We start from the raw sequence: 20,696 nt of genomic DNA, 5'->3' as shown, positions 1-20,696 counted from the left end.
GGTCTATACGGACACAGTGCTGCAACCCTGCGCAAATGCCTCCCTGGGTAAATAAGCAAGCACTTCTTGAGTTCGCTGTGGACAAAATGCTTTACTTGTCAATCAAGCCAAGGGCGGTTGGAATCTGACTTGAAAGCCAGAAAGTATTCTCAGAGATAGTCCACATTGCGCCACTTGAATTTCTTGTTGGCCCTGTCCACAGGTCGATTCTGAAACTGGCTGCCATGAAGCTCGAAGACGAGCTTCTTGCCTTCCTCAACACCGTCTGCAATGTTTTCCGGGTCTTTCTTCTCCCCCGTCGCATTTGCATCAGGCAACGGCACACAGAAACGGAAAACCGTTTGCTCCTTTGGAATATCTAAATACCACTTCGTTAGCTTTTAAACCCGGTAATCAAAAGAAAGACCGGAAATCAAAGACTCACTCTTGACCTCATCGCTCTCCGTGACAATTACAAACGTGAACTTCGTGTCCCTAACCACAATCCCCTTCAACCCAACTCTTCCCGAGCACTTACTCCTAACAACCTCCATCTCCGCCCCGTGGAAATCTGCGCTAACCAGTTTACTCCCATGCGAAAGCGCCGTCACGAGTTTCCCACTGCCTTGCTGATTTTGCTGCTGCTGCTGCTGCTGTGCTCTCCACGCCGCAGCACCCGACCCCAGATCCAATATCTCCCTCATATACTCCGCCCACATCTGATTCAGTCCCTTGAAGGTCTCATACTTGCATTCCTCCTTGGGCAACTTGTAAACCCCGGACTCCCGTTTCTCGCGCGCAGACAGCGGCTTCGGTTTCTGGTGCCGGAGGAAGTACTCTTTCTGGCGGAGGCGGTGGAGACGACGTCGTGAGCGGTTATCGGCAGGCGTTGGAGAGGTTGGACGGAGGTGCAGGGGCTTTTGTTTTATGCGTTCTGTGAAGAGGGTTGCGGCTGTGTCTGGGGAGTGCGCGCGCTCGAGGAGGGTTTGCGCAATGTGGGTATTGGACGTTGACATTTCGTTTGGTAGATGTCGCAATTATTTATAAATATCCGTATTTCGAGGAAGATCCGTAGTGCAATTACTGCATGGTGGTGGTAGCTTCGCGGGGAGGTTGATGGGTTATGAAAACTGGGATGGTTGTTGGTGTTGGGTGCGGAATTTGGAGCGGAAATTTGATCTCTCCGCCGCTTACTATTGGTACATTCCCGAACCATCACGTCGGGGCTACATTACATTTTTCACTTATATCACAGTTTTTGGATAGGATACGCTTTGAAATTTCCCAAATTTACGGTTCCATTAAACATGGTGTCCTCGACAGCTTGAAAGACTGTCGCAGACATTGCCATTGTTGCGGTGGTGCTTGCTGGTGGAGAACGGGCATCTATATCTAATCCTCTACTATATCCCAAAGTCATCTCTTCTCGGTAGAGATGTGGCGTAGATATCACTAAGGGGTTGTTTATCTGGCCCACCATTGATTTGCTGTCCTCCCTCTTCTCTATGTGCGCTTTCTCTTGGTGCTTCTTGGACTTGGCTTGCCCGTTCTTATTTTTTATTCGACACGGCCCAGTCGAGAATGTCAAGGTCAGTTTCCATGAACTTATCTTCCAGTTTCAATTTTCCTTCAATTAATACCCTTCCCGGACGCACTTATCGACCTGTTATCAGCTGTTAGGGTACATTACCCTGGCAACGGGCACTGGAACTCCAGGCCGTGGACATGGCGGTGGGCAACGGGTGGACAAAACCATCCTCGTCTACCTCTAATTGTGTTCATTCTTCAGGCTGAAATCAGCTGTAAATTAGCATACGCTAACAGTTCGGATTACTGATCCAAAGAGTTGGCAATCGGGAGATACCGATGGTCGTGAATAAAGTTTATACGTATTTGTCCTCGGTCCAAGTGCTTCCCCGCATCAACCATAGAATATATAGTGTGCTAGATCATGCTGCATAGCTATCACCGCAATACATTTACATATCTTACAAAAAGAACTAACTAGGGGAATCATGCAAAAACAAGAGGACGCTTTCCCCGGGCTCCCACCCTTCCCAGATGATGTCCCAACCGCTCCTCTACTCCGTCTCTCCTTGAAGAACCTACTTGCCGAGGATGAGGATGAGATCCAGAAACTGAGCAAAGCATGCGAGGAAATAGGTTTCTTCTACCTTGATATTCGCGATGCAGGCGAGACCACAAATATCCTAGAAGATGCAAATAAATTGTTTGAGATAGGAGCCGATTTGTTCGAACTTCCTCTACAAGAGAAGCAGAAGTATGACTTCAGCGCTCAGAAGTCTTACTTCGGATACAAGGCACAAGGTGTTGGGGTGGTTGATCGGCAGGGAAATCTGGATCGAAATGAGTTCTATAATGTCAGCTATGATTTCCTTCACGTCATTTTTACTCGCTAATCCCTTTGCAGGTGTCGAAAGACGATATCATGGGAATATCTCAACCGCTTCCAGCCCCAGATATCCTAAAGGATAACCGAAACTCCTTCGAGTCCTTTATCAAGAGTTCCCACTCTATTGTAACACTTATCCTTAAACTCCTCAACACCAGCCTAGGTCTTCCAGAGTCCACTCTCACCAAGGTCCACCGTCTCGAAGGTGTAAGTGGCGACCAAGTACGCTTCGTCAAGGCACCTCCACAGCCCGTCGATGACCGTCGTACTGCGTTAGGCGAACATACAGATTTTGGAAGCGTAACTATCCTTTTCAACCGCCTGGGAGGCCTCCAGGTTCTTCCTCCTGGCGCGGATGCAGAGTGGCAATATGTGCGACCCCTACCTGGGCATGCAATTGTCAACCTCGGAGACGCTATGGTGAAGTTTACAAACGGGCTGCTCCGGTCAAATATTCATCGTGTTGTTTCTCCTCCCGGCCAACAAGCGGATAGTACTCGATATAGCTTGGTTTATTTCGCAAGACCGGAAGACGACGTTCCGCTGCGTCGGTTGGAGGGGTCTTCTCGGATCCCCGAGCTTGAAGAAGGCGTCGTGGAAGAAGCGATCAACAGTAAAGACTGGATTATACGTCGTGCGCTGGGTCGAAGAGTAGATGTGCCTGATATCGAGTATGACAAGTCAGTAGGCACAGAGATGTTGAGTAGGCGGTTGAAAGTTTAGTACATCATTCTCTGCTCTTGCTTCGTTCTTGATGTATCTATCTTAAGTAATGCTCGAGTCAACTTGAATATGACATGGCTTGTGCTTTGACTTATGCTCATTGAAGATGGACTTCCCACACGTAAAGAATGAGCCATCCTTCACTCCCCACGCTTGCTCTCTTCCAATACCTCACTCTTCCCACCATCTCAGTCCAAGAGCAACTATGGTTCCATTCAATCCGCCCAGGTACTCATGGCAATAAAATCATAATCGTCTTGGATTGAGATGTGTTACAACTTCCTTACTTTCCCATTCGCCTCAATATATTCTCCTCTCACACGCGTTTCAGGACCTTGAACCCTGTTTTTACCCTCCATACGACCTCACCATGGAAACACATCAGTCGACCGTGTTTCATAATTGCCATCTGACACTATTCAGGATGGACTATCTGCGTGTTACCATCCTTTTCCCCTTTCGTTCGTTTCGTTCCTCAAGTCTTCCTTCTACTCCATATCACGTCAGTTCTACAGACCACAGGCGCAGTGTACGAAAATGCAACTGGAATACCTTCAAAAAAATGACGACGGTTCGGCTCTCAGTAGCCCTCGAACGTGGTTTGAAACACCACCCAGTTCGCCTTCCAAGTGTACAACCGGCTCAGCAATTACAACACCAGGAAGTATTGGTAGGAACTCTCCGTCTCACATCAAACCGCTGGCTGACAGGCTGTTATAGGTTCGGATGAGTATTGTATCTCTCCGTTTGCTTCATGTTTTCCCGAAGCCCAGCTCTACTCGCATCCTCGGCCTGGACGATACCAGGCTATCGGGCCAAGGAAGCCACAGGATACCTCTACCTATGCTATCCAGAAAAGAAGGAAAGCATTCCTTAAGCATATTCAGGATGTCATTCTTCCACTTCTGGGCGAAAACAACCTCTTCGGTCATCAGTCTGAGAGAGAAGTTACTGGCAATGTCCAAATCTGGCCATACGCACCAATTGACTTGCAGCCAGCCGGGTAAGCAGTGAAGCCAAACAAGTCCTCTGAAGAAGTTAGCTAATATATCGACGTCTAGTCTGCAAGGGACCCTCAAGGGGTACCAAATAGAGGGACTGTCCTGGCTTTTGCATCTCCGTCGCAACGGTATCGGTGGTATTCTTGCCGATGACATGGGCCTAGGCAAGACGCTGCAGACTCTCTCTTTATTTCAGCACATTCAAGACGAAGAGCCGGGCGAGCACAAGTTTCTAATTGTGTGTCCGCTCAGCGTTTTGGATACTTGGATGTCCGAGATTTCCAAGTGGACCACCGGGTTTATCCCGTTGGCGTATCATGGAAGTAGTGAGGACAGGCAGAACCTACGAGAAATTTTTAGACAGCCGGAAGACGAGCCCGTGAATATTGTTGTTACGTCTTATGAGACTGTCTGTAACGACTTGTTCTTCTTCCGGAAAACAACCTGGGCCTACGTTGTCCTATATGAAGGGCATCGCATCAAGAATAGCAAAGCTAAGAGAACGCAAGGAATCTACAAGCTACGAGCAGACTACAAACTTGTATTAACAGGGTATGTCGAGCCATTTAACCTTCCTCTTACATCAACTGACGGTTTGCCCATGGCAGAACTCCTATACAGAATGATATGACTGAGCTCTGGTCGATTCTTCACTGGCTATACCCGGACGTTTTCACGCCTTCGACAGCGGAACGGTTTGAAGATTCGTTCTCTCTGAAAGACGGGAGGTTTGACAGCAACTTTGTTGCCAACGTTACACGCTTCTTGAAGTTGGTAATGTTACGAAGAACAAAGACATCGCCCGAAATCGGATTGAACATCCCTACCAAGAAGGAGATCATCCTGTCTGTGCCATTGACAGAATGCCAACTTGACTGGTACCACAAGATCCTAACTGGGGTAGAACAATCCATTCTCCTGGGCGAAAGCTCACTTAACTCTGGAAGCTTCATAGACCTAACGACAAATGAGTGGGAGCGTCCTGAGCTTGCTAATGCTAAACGTAAAAGCCGCATTACTACCAATACCTTGATGGAATTGAGAAAAGTAAGTTTCGCAATCTTACCAGTTGATGTATTCTCTAACCTTTCAGTGCTCCGTCCATCCGTACCTTTTAGTGGGTGCGATTCCCCAGGCCTACGAACCTGGACGACATCTTGTTGAGAGTTCAGGAAAGTTCATAGTCCTCGAAAAGATGATTCATCAGTTTGTCGTCATCGAGCAGAGGAAGATAATTATCTTTTCAGGATTCACCCAAGCTTTGAATCTGTGTGAAGATGTTCTGGGTATGGGAAAATTCCGGTCATTCAAACATGTTCGTCTGGACGGTGGTACTTCCGCCCCATGGCGGAACCTGTCGGTTTTCCTATTCCAGAATGATCCCCGTTACAAGGTGTTTCTTCTCTCAATTCGAGCTGGTGGTGAGGGTCTGAACTTGATCAGTGCGTCAACCGTCATTTTTCTCGATGACGACTGGAATCCCCAGTCGATGCGCCAGGCCGAATCAAGGGTGCACCGTATCGGCCAAACTGAGCCAGTGAATATATACCGTCTCCATTCTAAGGGAACAGTGGAAGACCAGATGCGTCGGCGGCTGGCGAAGAAGTCGTACCTGGCTGATAGAATAATTGATCTTGCAAATGATATCCATCATCCGATCAACCTGGATGAGACAGCTGAAGACGAGATTACCCTAATGCCAAATAACGCAATTGTCCCTCGCGCGTTCAGTGCAACGGATCTGGACAATTTGGACCTCGATTCTATTATGGAGTCGTGCAGTGTTGACGAAATCAATGTGCAGGAGATGTCATTTTCTGAAAAGAAAGCATGGCTCGAAAGATCCGAGGCAGTGAAGACAAATCTTTTCAACGGGAAAAAAGTGGACACGAGTTCGAAGTCGGTTTACGAGAGCCCCATTCTTGAAGTGTCCAGGGCATCACGTCGTACTGGCAAGTCCCGGGTCATCATGGTGGGGGAGTTTGAGGTGTTGAAAGGGAGTATAGTGTCGGCGACGAGCCCTGCCAGGGCAGCCTCCCCCAAAGCCGAGGCCAAAGCGAAGAAAGAAAATGAGACTGTAAGTATCTACCCGAAGATATTTGCAAGCCCTAACTGTTTCCAGGTTTGCTTTATATGTCATCGCCGCAATGCAACGAGTTGCGAAACATGTACGCGATCATTCCATGCGCGATGTCTTGATCGGGACGACAGTCTTGACTATTATCCCAAGGGGACGGGCATAATATGCCCCCTGCACTATTGCTGTGAATGTGGAAAATCCGCTACTGAGGCAGGTGGACTACTCTTCGGCTGTCTCAAATGCCCGCGGGCATATTGTGAAAACTGTTTAGATTGGAATAGCACAAAGTTCGTCGGAGAAAACCCCGCTGGAGAATCCCGGGGCTACTCGCCTCGAAACGTATTTTTCATCGAGTGTGGTCGATGCGCATCGGCAAAGAGGTCTTTGGCTCCAGAGGGAGAGTTGGCGAAGCGCGCAAGGCGCTGTTGAACTCAGTCTTGACGTTATTGGAGATGTTTTCAATTACCTTATTTCAAATAGGAAATACCTTCATATGTATGACGGTATTTTATTTACTTTGTAGTACATGATTTGAATGGATTGAAACTGATCAATGCACGTCATTTCCAAGTAAACCCAATTCCTTGCCTTCGACCCTGCTTTCCAAGCCCGGTCTCAGCAGGTCTGATCACCCGAACAACTCAGGTGGCAACCCAAGACGGGGATGCACCAACGATGCAATGCAATGCGGTGCAAGATGACTACACGCAGATTGCAACCTCGAATGGGAACAAGTTTTACCCGCCATGCTGTCCAACCCTCATATCGCCGCCCGGTTGAACATCCCTGGCCTTTGCAGGGGTTCAGTTGGGTCGTGCGGTGGCAACGCCAGTATTTTGGCAGCGGAAGATATCCATAGATGGGGCAGACGTGGAGAGTGCATTGCAACAGAGTTTCATGTGGGACTGCGGAATATCGATAGCCCTCCGTATCAAATGCAATGGTAGGTATACATTGCCAGTGCTCCTGCCTGGTAGGGCAGGAGCTCAAAGCACAGCACCTATGCTGAAGTAGCAGGCGTTAGATGCCCAATGCTCGGCAAGTAGTAAAGCGGCTTCTCGATAGTATACTTTCCTACCAGTCTCACAGGAAGAACTGCAAGACCCAGCCACCAGATACTCATCCGACGGCCCAAGCGCCCAGAATCCTCCGAGCAAAGGTTAATTTTACCGGAACTCCCTGCTTCACATCCGCTACACCCTTTTCTGCTGTCCGTTCTAATCATACCTTTGTGTATCATCCCCACGCCCGATTGCCGAGGAAGCCTCGTGTGTCTGTCTGGGCCTGCCTGATCCCTGTTTCTTCAGGAATTTGGCTTTTGACTTTCGCCATTGTGGGACGTCCACATAACACACAAGTTACAATCCACAACACCTACCGGTTCGATGGTATGATGACGATAATCAGAAAAGAGATGAGAGGTGGATAAGTTACATAAGTTACCCAGGTTGGGTAGGAGCTGCACGGCCGCCCACCCCGCATGCTGGGTTAATATATCAGTACTATGCAGAAAATGGCGTGGTTTCGAGACTCGATGTGGACAACCGGTCTGCTAATAGGTGCCCTGTGCTGCGATCCACGACGCTCACACCACCTTATAACAAGAATAACCTCCTGGTAAGACAAGTCGACTACCCGGAGGCGGAGAATCACCGGCGCTCCGAGACAATGACATCAAATTCGGGAAAACAAAGTCAGACGTCCATCAATCGAAGGAAACCTGCGAGAAATAACGGCATTACATGAACAACATAATGGCAATAATGAAGGGGTGGGGTTATTGTAGACTGTAGGACAGGCCGTACCGGAAAACGGCCCTGATCGAGTAAAAACTGGGACTGGAAATGTGACGGACCGATCCGCGGAGCAACCCACGGTTCAGAAGTTATGATTCCACAACAGACGGCACAAGAGGAATCAATCATAGACCGAGACTCCGAGTCCTCGAGTTATGCATTCTCCATCCTCAGCCCAGAAAGGAAGAAGCTTATCTCAATCCCAATCGGACAGGTTAGAAGCATCGCTGACAGCTGACAGCTCACAGACACCGGCTGGACGGTATGACCGTTGGCGCCGTCCACGACTCTTTCCTAGCTGAGCAGTAGACCCAGAAAAAAGGAGAATGTCCGTGTCCTCCGCGCCGGCTCCATCTCGGTGGTCTGTTCACATTACAGCTTTGCAGCCCACCACCCGGGAGCCGGAACTGGACGAGCACCACACCACCACACCAACTACTGGCACAACTAGTCACCTGACAACACAGTCTTATTCCCAAGGCTGATTCAACGGTAAATCTCAATCCATATGCAATGAAGATCATCCTCGGGGGCCAACTTCCTGCCAATGCCACTGTCCACGACCATTGCATGAGATTCTTCACTTCCAGCCAATCTGCGTCGATATGACAGATAACGGCGTCGGATCAAATTCTGCAGGCGCATCCTGATTCCTGCCTCAGGTCGAGTCCCTCCTTCTCGACTCCGTACCCATTACCCGGCGTTAGCTCCCTAAGCAGAAAGAAACCTCCGTGCGAGCTGCGGGAAGGGGCATGGATCGATATCCACCTTTTATTCCAGTCCGTCCTACCGGGTGCATTTCCGCCCTCATGGCTTGTTGAGTCCAAGTCTCGAAGGATAGACCAGGATCAGATCATCTTGTTGATCGTAGCAGACTCCTTCCCAGAGCGAGTAATACCTCACTCAGAAATCACGATTCAGAAATGGCCCAGAGCTGTCAATCTCCTTAGTCGTTGAAATTAATGTCGATAATCGATAGTCCTTCTGCTAGATCTGACAGGTGACAATAATTCTGCCCACACTCCACACTGGGGCCAAAAAAACGGTTTTTCCTTTTTCTTTAATCCACTTCCTTCCACCTTAATTCATTTTCCAATGTCGAACGAGCCAACGGGCCAACCTCGGTACTTTCTTTAAAATGAATTATCGAAAGACTTGGACATGCTATTGGTCGATTCTGCAAAAAGGGAAACGAATCGCTGCGCCGGAGATCCTCTAATTCACCCTTCCTCATTTCCTCATCTCTTCATTTTCTTGGTCGACGGGTCGCTCTTCATTCTTCAATAATCAATAATCAATCCTATTGTCGACATGCCAGTGCTATGCCATGATGCCACGCAGCCATGCCACGCACGCATTCCAGACCTCGGTCAACTACCGAAGCTTACTTCCTTCTTCACAAAGTTCCATTATCATTCCATTATTTCCTACCCTTTACATAGATAGTCTCCTTCCTTTAACAGTCTCATTCCAATTTTGACTTTGATAGACTTCAGGGCTCCAGGGGGCAATGCTCCGTGAGTAAGGGAGCGGCCCGCAAATCCTGGCAGGTCCTGCCACATACCTATCGTCCATAGGTACCGCATGGCCATGGCTGGCCGGGTTCCCTAAATAGAATTCCCTAATTATGGAAAGAATATAGTTATCCCTCTATTGCAGAGGATACCCTTAAAGAAAGAAAAGTAAATCACAGAAATACCTGATCTAATGAATAAGCATAAGCATTCTTGGTGCCGGGACTTATAATAATTGTACCTACGTATTCTTATTTATGCTATTTATGAACAGGCATAACCTCCAGATACAAGCACAAAAAAAGCAAAAGAAGCAAACCTCGTACGAATACAGCGTGCTAACTAGAACAGGCACCGTAGCCACCAGCGCCGAGACTACACAAAATAGCGAAAGACCCGTCGGGGTTGGTATCCATTCCAAGCGGGGCTGTGGATCCCAACCGGGAGCTGTCAGCCTGTCAAGCCTGTCAGTGTCTGTCAGTGTCTGTCAGTGACTCAGTGTCAGTGTTGGCCTGTAGTGAAGCCCCAGGCCTCACATGCGCTCCCAGGGATGTGGACGGCCACTGACTCGCGCTCTCAGACCACTTGCCAGTTGCCACCTGCGGTGGTCCAGGTATTTTCTTTTTTGTCTCCTTGCGGGACCGTTGGAAAGCTAACCTCGTACCAGACCTGACCGGCGGGTCCGGGGTCGAGTTCTACGCATTCCTTGAGTACGTATTATTAAAGTTCTTGGGAATGGCATGTGTAAAAGCCGTTAAGTGACGTGTGATAGATCGATTTGAGGAAAGCTTTGCAGTGGCGAACCTTGCTTGAGAGAGGGTCTTTAGACTTTTTGAAGGACGGTGCGGTGCATATTTAGCGTAGGGAACGGCGTTGGATAAGGTTTGTCTTCGGCCGGAGGTTCAGTATCTGTCATGTCTTACTGTGTACTGTGTGAATCTGGATTTACAAGATGAACGGGGGAAAGAAAGGAAAGAAAAGAAAAGCGCGATCCAACGGCTGCTACTGTCAAATTCGAGTCATTATCATGCTGTGCTAGGGAGACACTCCGCTCGCTCCATCGGTATCAAAATATCAACAAAATCAACTCCTTAACTGTGCAGTCGCATGAAGCCAGCGGGTCCCTCGAAAAGGGTGTGCTTTGCCGTTAATCTGCTCCACTAACTCTAATGCTAGCCAGCCTCTCCTCCACGCGGCGCACTATCTCGGGGTCTGGCTCCGGCTTCTGCTTTTTGGGCCTGTGGTATGTTAGTCACACCAAAGCATAGACCATGTGGAAGGGGTGCAGGGAGTAACATACGGGTCTCGTTGGGTTTCGGTACACTTCTCCTGTCCGCAATTGGAACAGGTCTTCTCGCCCGACCGATAGATAGTATCGCACTGGTGGCAAATGTACCGCACCCGTTGACGCGGTTTTTTCCAGGTCCGTGGCGGTGGCTGGAACGGCGGTTCTGCATCGCCGGGATAGCCATCGGGGTATTTGCCCAGCTTAGGTCTGCGTTAATGTTAGCCATGTTTCTATGTAGGTTCGGCTTGGGGGTAAAATCAAGTCAAGACGTACGGATCACGAGGGCAAATCTTGCACCGAATATGCTTGCAGCTGGCGCATTCAGTCGCGTGGGGAGCAAAGATCGTATTACAGCGGTGACAAGTCCGTCGCACTCGCTGCCGGGCAGGCCTGCGGATGAGATCCTGGCCGCCGGTTCGCGAGGGGAGCGTCAGCTTGTGTTCTTTCGGCTTGGGTTGCACAGGCTGGCTCTTCTGAGCGAGAATGGTCTGGAGTGCGGTCTCGCTCCGGTCTTTCTGGTCCTTGGACTTCGCTGCAGGATGACGCGGGCACTTCTTGCAACGGACGTGCTGGCAGTTGACGCAGACCTTGTCGGGGCCGAATGTGGTCTGGCAACGGTGGCAGGTACGGCGGACGCGCATACGGATGGTCTTGGTGACACGCTGAACGGGCACGTCGGTTGCTGCCTTCCACTCTCCAGGTTCCAGGGTCAATCCATACTTGGCGAACAAAACGCGGGCCTTCTCCTCCTGGACCGCACCCCAGTTAGAAAACACGGTCGGTTCAGGGGCGGGCTCGATGGTGGGCTTGGATTTGGGCTTCGGTTGCGAACTATACAAGTCAGTACAGGACAACATTGGGAGTACAAAAAAACAGAAAATTATTTATAAAATAAAACAAATAAATGAATAAAACAAAAAAAAAAGCGCAGGACATACGCAGGTTCTTTGCTAGACTCAGGCTGAGCCGGGGCAATCGGTTCCTTTGTGGCCCTTGGAGAAGAAGAGTTGGTCGACGAAGTCCTCCTCAAGACGGTTCGCATGCGGCTAATCACCTTGGACAAGCCATCCTGCTTGCCCTCGGATTGAGAACCGGGAGTCGACATATTGCGGACGTTGTGTTATTTATGGGTAGAGGCGAATCAATGGGTGTAAACGGTGAACCGGAAAAGTCCTCTTGGTGGTTCGCCAAATAATCGTTCGCAGGAGTGTAAGCTAGATTGCTACCATAGCGAGCGCCCGTCGACAAAATCAAAAGCCACGATCTCCCACGGTCGGACCTAAAAGAACAATTCACGAAAGATAGCGACGGATGGGAAGTGTCGCAGAGGCGGGTTATATCAGTTGACGACGCACAGGTCGAGTGCAGGCGAAGTGGCAGGTCGCACGGGGTTGTTGTGTCCCAGAACCAGACAGTTGGGAGACAGACCCGACCAGCCGGACGGACGGTGAGCGAGAAAAAGAACCACACCAGAGGTCCCGCAACGCAGCAGGCAGGGAACCAGCACGGGTGATTGGTCGAGCAGCGGTCAGACCTGGGCAGTGGAGCTGCGCTTTGAATCCAGTTGGGAGCCTGTTAAGAGGTGAGAGGCGAAAGGCGGAAGAGTGAGGATGGGGATGGAAGATAGTCGTGGCAGCAGCCGAGAGGCAGCTGGGAGTCGACAGTCCAGATGGCGAGTGAAGAAACGAAGATTCAGAGTCTCACCGCGAGCAGCGGGAGCCGAGCGATAAATAGAAGCCAACAAGAGTTTGGAAGGAGGCATTGGAAGCTGGGGTTGGAGAGCCATCATGGACACCCACTCTCGTTACCGGCGGTATTGGCTGGTACTGAGAGGTACTGTAAAGTTAGGTATTTCCACTTCAGGCATCGGCGGGGGAAAAAGCAAAAAGACGCCCTCTAGTCACTTTCTAGCACCGGGTCTGCTTCTCGAACCGGCAGGACCTTCTCGCGTCCACATCCAGTCCAGCCGGGCGGTCCTGTGGCCTTGTCTGCGAGGGCTGGCTCTGGCTCCGCGATCCGCCAGATCCAAACAGAAAGAAGTAAGAACCCTGCCCCTCGGGTTGTCTCTCCACAGTCCACACTCTGGCAGACCGAGATAATGCGATTATTTTCGACTGGCGACCCCAGCAACTTAATTTTATCCGCGCCTGCTCTCTCCCCCCTGTCGGCGAGCACGAAACTATTCAGAACTAGGAAGTACACGGAAGTGTTGAATGCAGTTGTTTCTTTTCGCTTGCAGGGTCTCATCCCCGCCCAGTCGTCTTGAAATCAGACGATCCCCGACATCCCTGTCACTCCGCGAGTCGCTGCCATACAAAACGGTTCGTTTATGCGCTGAAGCCTGAAGCTGACAAGATCCGATGATTGCGCTCGACGCTTGTTGCAATTTCTTTTGCTTCCTCCATTCAGTTTGCCAATCGAGATCAGCATTGTCATCTTCCATGAATCATCAGTGGAACCACGAACAGGCTAGGGCCGCTGGACGGATTGCTGGCTGAAACGCAGCCCATTCCTTTGGCGCAATCGTGTTGGGTTTAGCCCATGCACGATGCACGACAGAAAGACGCCGGCGGACGGATGACGGAGTCTTGTCACGCAATCAGAAGACACGAGGAAACGGCTTCATGCATCCTCTCTGCAGCTTCACGGTCTGATGGCTTGATAAACGATCCGGAGAAATTGACCGTCGAAATCCCGTCGAAGGCTAGAGGCCCATTTAACGCCAGCTGTCAAAGTACAACTTTATAAAGTACATACATGGTCATCCAAGACGAGCCCCGAGTCAGCGTTGTCAATTAAGCATGCAGGAAGCCTATACGGAGGTGTGCACTAAAAGTATCCGCGCGGCGCTAGTGTACCAAATGTAACACTTGTTCAATATTACTAGTAAATTTGTATGAGGTATAAAACATCAAAACATAATCCTGACTTAACTAATTGTTTTGATCTTCTGCTCCGTCAATTCCTTTTGAATCCTCTAAATCCTCAATATTGAAGCTATTCAGACCGCTATTTCACGGATCTTTCAGATTTTTAGTGTCTTTAAAACCTCCTGCCTGCCTCTATAATTCAATAAGCCACCGAGATCTCTTTACACCTTCAAGGCCCCGCGATGCCTGCCAATGGTTATCATCCGGTAGAACTCCGCGTCCAGATCCTTACTTTATATGGCCTTGGCTTCAAAACGCTGGACATTGCTTCTTATTTAGAGGTGGCTCCGCGGACGATTCAGGACCTTATAAAGAAGGCAAAGGCGCGTGGATATAAACCAGAGGAGTCTCTAAGGGTTAAGAAGGAGTATTTCGAGGATAGCAAGCGCTCAGGTCGTCCTAAAGAAATTACTCCAGCTATAGAAAGTTCTATACTACAGAGTATTTCAAAGGATCGAGCTGGGCGTGAGAAATCCTCTGAAATACTAGCTTTTGAAGCCGGTATATCTTCATCTTCAGTTCTGCGTATTCTTCATTCTTATGGCTTAAATAATGCGAAACCCTCTACTAAACCTGGTCTTACTGACGCGATGAAGGCCAAACGGCTTGAATATTGTCTTCAGAACCCGTGGACCAACGATTCGATAAAAGATCTTATATTTACCGATGAAACGGCTGTTGTTCTAGGTCAACGACGCGGAGCGGTTCGAGTATGGCGTACACCTGAGGATCAATATAATCAAACGTGTATACGAAGACGGTGGAAGGGTTGCTCGGAGTTTATGGTATGGGCATGCTTTTCATGGGACTCTAAAGGTCCTTTATATATCTACGATCCAGAGTCAGCTCTTCAACGACGAAATGCAGATAAAGCAATTGAAGAGATGAATGAAGACCTTGAGCCAGTATGCAGACAGGAATGGGAGTTGAATACAGCTCTTCGTCGGCTTCAACTTCGTCCTAGAGGTGGTCGAAAGCCAGAATTTCAATGGAACGAGAAAAATGGCAAGCTTGTACGCAAGGGTAAAGGGGGGGTTGATTGGTATCGGTATCAAAAGGTCTGGTTCTTTTTTATATACGATTTCTTTATAATATCTAACTTCTGGGCTACTTTAGGAGGTTTTAATTCCCTATCTTATCCCTTTCGCGAAACGCTGCAAGGAGGCACGGCCGAATACACGAGTTCTAGAGGATAAGGCACCTGCTCATCGTCACCACGCCCAGCAACGTGTATACGATTATTATGGTATCCAACGGATTGATGACTGGCCGGGTAATTCACCTGATCTTAATGCAATTGAGCCTTGTTGGTCATGGCTAAAGAAACGTACAACTGCGCGAGGAGCGCCTCGGGATAGAAAGACTGCTAAAGAGGTATGGATTAAGGCGTGGAATGAGCTACCACAGAAGATGATCCAGGACTGGATTCAACGCCTACTTATAAATCGTAATGAGATAATCCGCTTAGAGGGGGGCAACGAGTATCGAGAAGGCTCAGATACACGCAATTGGAGAGGTAAGCGGTTGAAAGGACAGCTCTCCACTCGTCAAGATCTCTCACCTGAGTGGATAGACTGTGAATAGCTTCATTTCTTCTCCTTTTGACCTTTTTGCGTGTTTGAGGGGCATTTTAAATAGATAGCCGCAATTATGTTGCCTGGGTTACATCTCTCATACAAATTTACTAGTAATATTGAACAAGTGTTACATTTGGTACACTAGCGCCGCGCGGATACTTTTAGTGCACACCTCCGTACGACTGCCCCTCTTCTAGCAGGCAGTATATCCAATCTACACCGGTGTACGGACTACGGATACAAAGCTGTTATGGCTACACTTCCCCACCGGTTGTCACAAATCGTGCGCGAGACCAGATCAATCGCCTGAAACGGTGATGTCGACGGGCGGTACGGCCACCAATGATTCATGATTCGTGGTCAAACCATCGCGGCATCTCCTCACCCTCAATCTACCGAGGTGTTTCCACGCTGGGAACGTCTGAACTTTGAGGCATCGCCACTTGGGCGATGATATCCGCCTATTCGTCATCACAAGAGTTCGTCAACCAGGCCCTGGGCCCAGCGACAGGGGTAAGACAGTTCATCCCATCGCTATCTAACTCTTTTCCCCACCAGTGGGGTTGCCGAGACGAAGCGCTGGTCAGTGCGAAGGGAAATCGCTGTTCCAGTGTCACTTAAGGTATGCGATGGGGCAAGTCGTTCCCAGAGAGAAGTATAGTCCCGAGTCCAAAGTCCAGACTCGCATTCCAATTTCCAAGGGAACATGGAAGGGCTCAAGCAGCGGATGGGATGGGGTAATCTCATCCTTCCACGAAACTCTCCTCGAAGCCGGACTCCAATCACAAGCCAGCAGCGGCACAAAGCAACGACCACCTGGCACCGGACCGAAGGGCCTTATAATAACAATGATTATTGTTCTTATTGGCAAGGGTCAGCACTCAGCACTCAGCACCACACCAGGTGGCACCACGGGCCCTGTGGGGCATCAAGGTCCTGCCTATTCGGTCTTAGACAAAGCCACCCTGGACTGGCCTCCGATCCGCTGTGGGGTCCCGGTAACACACTTGTACCAGCTGTCAGAACAAAGTTTGGCTGCCTCGAATTTTAGGTTTGAGATTCGATTTGGGTCATTCTTGTCCACTTCAATTTCACACGGGACAAATCTCCTGTTTCTTTTCATTTTTATTTTTATCTTCTTTTATTAATAACGGTCCGTTCCTCGGCCCGTCTCAAGCACCGATGCACTGATGCTCAAGCCATATGTAAATCAGGTAGTATATCTTATCATTCTCATCAGGAAACAACCCCGTAATGGGTTACATCCACTTCCGATGTTTATCCGTTGGTGCTGTCTCAGATCTATACCCCAAATGTCTACCTGCCAATTAGCTGGACATGTACCGTACTATGGAAAAGCACACCGAAACCCTACCGTCGACAACGAATTCCAGTCTTTGCATCATGCCCAGCATTTCGAGACGGCGGGGAAGCCAGTGTACACCGTACCTGGCGCTTATGGAAGTCACAGGCCTTGAGACGACAGCCCTGCCCAACGTCACGGACGCGGAGCTTTGCCGAAGGATACGACATCAGTAGTTTACCACCAGCGTCATCAGGAGCAGGGGTCTGCAGGCGATGTTGCAACCAACTGGACCACTGAATGGCAGTTGCAGGTCGGTAGGGCTAATTCAGATGTGAGCCGACTATGACTTGGATATCAAGTACATGAGAGATATACTCTGTTGTAAGCAATTTAGAATGATGTTAGAGCTGTATTCATGCAACCGCTTATTTATACTTCGCACTGCCGAAACAGAAATATATCTTCCTGTCTACATCGGCTCCGATGTCCTGGTGCAAATAACGTCCATATGTCTGGAGAGGAATCTGTTATGCATTAATAGGGTTGATCATTCCCAGGTGAATTGTTCTTCAGTGAAAGCTATATTTCAAATTATATTTTATTTTCTCACGGAATTGATATACTCCATGACCTCTTTTAACAATTGGATCGTAGAGCAGAGTCAGCAGCGGAAACCATGCTTCATGCGCTGTTTACCTGGATCTGTATATACTTCTTAAGCGCGAAGTTTATATTGTTTTACACTTGCTGCCATTTTGCTAGACGACCTGTTTGTGACCATCGAAAGTCCTTCAGAGTCGATATCAACCCGCTTTGCTAGTCGTCAACCGGACGCCGGCCAGTGGGTTCGACGCCGACACTGGGACATAGCTACAAATCAGATTGACCTCTTTCCCCTCCCCTCCTCAGCGCGTTAAGAATAGATATTTTGTTTTAAGTATAGGAATGTCAGATTGACCACCGTCATACTCAATCAAATCACGGCGCCAAACCCACATCAGCTTCGTTCGAATCCAAATCCGACCAAAAACAGCCGCAAACTTCTTCCCATTTGGTGCTTCCAAGCGGATCAATCCTCGCTCTGCAGTTTCGATTCGATAGATATAATATCCTCGTCGCTCTCAACCTCGATCACACGATTGACCTCCGCTGTGTTCCGCATCAGCTCCACGGCACCAGCATACATCATCCGCTGGGTGGGGTTGCAGTTCACAGGAAGGTAGTAGAGTAGGACGTAGGGGACGGAAAGACGACCAGAACCCTGTGACTAGTTAGTACGCGCATCGAAAGGACTTGGCTCGAGATCAAAGATACATACTAGGGTGAGAGGATAACTGAGGAGGATGAATCGGGGAGACGACTCTGGAAGCTCGTCGGCTAGATCTTCCATCTTGGAGTAGACCTCGCCATCTTCAGCTCGGATTTCTTGGCTTTTTGTATCGACAATGTCTGTAGTCGACTGTCAGTCTGCATTTTCCATGCTAGCTGATCGTATAGAGGCGAGACGATATATTTTCCGATTGGATGTTAGGACGGATTTTGGTGAATGAGGACCTACAAATCAAGGCTTGCGGATCCTTAGCCCGCGACGTTCCCAGGCGGAATTTACGTAGCTTCTCTTTGGTCTCCGGAGAGAAGGCATATAGTCGCTCTGACGACTACATCGCGGAGGACTCGTCAGCAAATATTTCGATTCGTGTTACGGATGAGCGGTGCGGGGCAGTCAGTCACTCTTACTCACCATGCTGTCTGTATGGGATATCTAGATGAGGGCGATGCGATACTTGGAATTCTCCAGATGCTCAAGCTTCCCCAGATAATACTATATCGTGGATCCGATGACAGAATGGGAATAGAACGGTCAACGTTGGGATGGTGAGCGGAATGCAGACGCGGAGTTCGATCACGTCGTTCAGGCACCCCACCTTGCGGCGAGAACTCAACCCCAACGTCGCTTTCTTCGCCCGCCTCTGTTCTACTCTTCAACTCTCTTCAATTATCTCTCCATGTTCGCTCGACTCACTCAGCTCACCAGACATCTTTATCGACCGCCCTTTACTCGCCAGCAAGCCTCCTTCACTTCCCCGTTGCCCTTTTCTCCGTCGCGTGCGCTTTCTCCGAAAATGACATCATCCGTCCCTGGTACCGGCAAGACGATACACACGGCAGCATGCCTGATTATTGGCGATGAAGTGCTCGGCGGGAAGGTGGGTTATACATATTGAATCTATCTAATTTGAGACGCAGAGGCTGACTTACGAATCCACACTATAGACCGTCGACACAAACTCCGCTTTCTTCGCGAGATACTGCTTCTCGCTCGGAATCCAGCTCAAGCGCGTGGAAGTCATTGCTGACGACGAAAGTGAGATCATGGAAGCCGTCCGCCGCATGAGCACCAACTATGACTTTGTCGTGACTAGCGGTGGCATTGGCCCAACGTGCGTACCCTTACACCTACCCCCATCTATATAACCGAAAACTAATACCACCAAAGCCATGATGACATAACCTATGCCTCCATCGCCAAAGCCTTCGACCTCAACCTCAAACTGCACCAACCTGCCTTCGAACGCATGAAGGCCCTCTCAAAACCGCACCCCCTCCAACCCGCCTTCGACTGGGACACCGCGTCCCCAGGCCTCACGGCCAAACTGCGCATGGTGGAGATCCCGCACGATGAATCTGTCCCGCTCGAGCAGCAGGCTGTCTTCGTCGCAGACGACATGTGGGTGCCTATCGCCATCGTCAACGGCAACATTCACATCCTACCCGGCGTGCCGCGGCTCTTCGAGCGCCTCCTCGAACATCTTCGACCTTCGCTGCTTCCTAGACTGGTGAACCCCGAGGGCAAGGGTATCTACCGGTACTTGTTTAGCACGCCGCTTCCGGAGAGCGCGGTTGCGCCGTATCTTACGGATCTGGCAGGGAGGACGGCGGATAGGGGCATTAAGGTGGGAAGTTATCCGCGGTGGCAGAAGAAGCGGAATACGGTTACGCTTGTAGGGACGGATAAGGAGCTTTTGGATTCGCTTGTTGCGGAGGTCGAGCAGAATGTGCAGGGGACGAAGGTGGATAGGGAGGATGAGTTGGATTCCCCGTCTGATGATGAGGAGGCGAAATAGATGCCCTCACTAGGCTGTTGGTTGGTTGATTACGGGTTAGATTGCGTTGAGAATAAGCTCTTAGTAGACTATCTTGGGTTGATTATTTTCCGCAGCAGTCTGCAATACAAGTTCGTAAACAGATCTCTGGCAATCTGGTCTTCTTCCCTTTGAACGAGGTTTAGTTTGGTGACAAATGTCGTGGATGAGCATGGTTCGTCCAGTCGGTGCTGATCCCTCGTCGAGCTAAGAGAGTTTAAGAACACAAGAGCCATGGAATAATGAGCGGAGGCGTATTTGATCGCTTCTCAACACATCACGTGGAAAGAGCATGTAGCAATCGGTATAAAGTAGCTTGAAACTAAAGTACCTAGATGAAATGATAGGCAGCAATCAAGTTATTCGTTTATGACCATGACGAAACAATGAATATGCAAACCAGGGTAATTAAAAAGCTCGAAACGACGAGGTGATGAGAGATGGTGCACATAGCCGGGGATGCCAAAGGTATAATAATGGTAGTATGATAAGAGCAGCAAAACAGTCCTGGAATCCCAGATGCAATCCGTGACAATAGCATGTACGTACACATGAAGAGTAATGGCACAAATCTATTGGCACGCCTATTCCTCGCACTCCAGCGAGGTATCGTCAAAACTAAATCTTTCCAGATAAAAATGATAAATATAAAACAGATAGACCAAACGGAGAAACAGAGGGGGAATCGAACATTCGTGGAGAAGATGACAGCGTGATGGATGAATTGTGAAAGCGGATATCGTTTGATAGCGAGCTTCGTATGGTATAATGAGGGGGAAAAGTCACAATCCGCAGACCCCCAAAAGCATGGTTCAAGGGAGGGTCGTTATTTATGTTTTTGGGTTTTTGGCTGTCGCTCATCTCTCTTCAGCTGGGGCTTCCGATCTATTGGGAATAATTCCTTTCGTCTCTCAACTTGCGTGCATGCATCCTTTTGAACCCAAAC

General features: G+C 49.3%; 6 protein-coding genes across 6 annotated transcripts; 3 read left to right on the top strand and 3 right to left on the bottom strand.

The window, feature by feature from the left end:
- Nucleotides 1–149: 149 nt before the first annotated feature.
- ASPSYDRAFT_143113 (RNase P/RNase MRP complex subunit) lies at nt 150–995 on the bottom strand (the record flags this gene model as incomplete). Its single annotated transcript, XM_040841310.1, has 3 exons — nt 150–358; nt 425–604; nt 656–995. The coding sequence occupies 3 exons, from the start codon at nt 993–995 to the stop codon at nt 150–152; spliced, it is 729 nt and encodes a 242-aa protein (XP_040705879.1).
- A 999-nt stretch (nt 996–1,994) lies between these two features.
- On the top strand, nt 1,995–6,625 carry ASPSYDRAFT_55013 (putative oxidoreductase, 2OG-Fe(II) oxygenase family; the record flags this gene model as incomplete). Its single annotated transcript, XM_040848961.1, has 8 exons — nt 1,995–2,360; nt 2,411–3,114; nt 3,703–3,785; nt 3,884–4,118; nt 4,177–4,344; nt 4,725–5,163; nt 5,210–6,193; nt 6,347–6,625. 8 exons carry the CDS (start codon nt 1,995–1,997, stop codon nt 6,623–6,625), a joined length of 3,258 nt encoding a protein of 1,085 aa, XP_040705878.1.
- A 4,028-nt stretch (nt 6,626–10,653) lies between these two features.
- On the bottom strand, nt 10,654–11,899 carry ASPSYDRAFT_55012 (uncharacterized protein; the record flags this gene model as incomplete). Its single annotated transcript, XM_040848960.1, has 4 exons — nt 10,654–10,744; nt 10,807–11,001; nt 11,068–11,612; nt 11,729–11,899. 4 exons carry the CDS (start codon nt 11,897–11,899, stop codon nt 10,654–10,656), a joined length of 1,002 nt encoding a protein of 333 aa, XP_040705877.1.
- A 1,828-nt stretch (nt 11,900–13,727) lies between these two features.
- ASPSYDRAFT_610823 (uncharacterized protein) lies at nt 13,728–15,617 on the top strand. Its single transcript, XM_040849940.1, has 4 exons — nt 13,728–14,509; nt 14,841–15,051; nt 15,180–15,240; nt 15,298–15,617. Exons 1-4 carry the CDS (start codon nt 13,907–13,909, stop codon nt 15,302–15,304), a joined length of 882 nt encoding a protein of 293 aa, XP_040705876.1. The 5' UTR covers nt 13,728–13,906; the 3' UTR covers nt 15,305–15,617.
- A 1,620-nt stretch (nt 15,618–17,237) lies between these two features.
- Nucleotides 17,238–18,525, bottom strand: ASPSYDRAFT_40664 (GMF family protein). Its single transcript, XM_040846123.1, has 4 exons — nt 18,349–18,525; nt 18,166–18,265; nt 17,926–18,056; nt 17,238–17,868 (listed from the first exon to the last, which is right to left on the bottom strand). Exons 1-4 carry the CDS (start codon nt 18,349–18,351, stop codon nt 17,677–17,679), a joined length of 426 nt encoding a protein of 141 aa, XP_040705875.1. The 5' UTR covers nt 18,352–18,525; the 3' UTR covers nt 17,238–17,676.
- An 88-nt stretch (nt 18,526–18,613) lies between these two features.
- On the top strand, nt 18,614–19,732 carry ASPSYDRAFT_145652 (flavin adenine dinucleotide pyrophosphatase; the record flags this gene model as incomplete). The annotated part of the gene is made up of 3 exons (XM_040841547.1): nt 18,614–18,814; nt 18,882–19,048; nt 19,105–19,732. 3 exons carry the CDS (start codon nt 18,614–18,616, stop codon nt 19,730–19,732), a joined length of 996 nt encoding a protein of 331 aa, XP_040705874.1.
- Between the last annotated feature and the right edge of the window lie 964 nt (nt 19,733–20,696).

This window comes from Aspergillus sydowii (assembly GCF_001890705.1).
Source record: "Aspergillus sydowii CBS 593.65 unplaced genomic scaffold ASPSYscaffold_2, whole genome shotgun sequence".
Classification (NCBI taxonomy): domain Eukaryota; kingdom Fungi; phylum Ascomycota; class Eurotiomycetes; order Eurotiales; family Aspergillaceae; genus Aspergillus; species Aspergillus sydowii.
Note: the sequence above shows the minus strand (reverse complement) of the source record. Positions and strands in the feature narration are given on the sequence as shown.

Excerpts from the sequence above, each read along its gene's own strand:
- ASPSYDRAFT_40664 (XM_040846123.1), bottom strand. Across the intron at positions 18,057-18,165 it reads GGATCCGCAAGCCTTGATTT|ACATTGTCGATACAAAAAGC; the intron begins GTAGGTCCTCAT and ends AGTCGACTACAG. Across the intron at positions 17,869-17,925 it reads TCAGTTATCCTCTCACCCTA|GGTTCTGGTCGTCTTTCCGT; the intron begins GTATGTATCTTT and ends AACTAGTCACAG.
- ASPSYDRAFT_610823 (XM_040849940.1), top strand. The coding sequence starts at position 13,907 with ATGCCTGCCAATGGTTATCATCCGGTAGAACTCCGCGTCCAGATCCTT. Across the intron at positions 14,510-14,840 it reads AGGGTTGCTCGGAGTTTATG|GAGGTTTTAATTCCCTATCT; the intron begins GTATGGGCATGC and ends GGGCTACTTTAG. Across the intron at positions 15,052-15,179 it reads TTGGTCATGGCTAAAGAAAC|ATAATCCGCTTAGAGGGGGG; the intron begins GTACAACTGCGC and ends AATCGTAATGAG.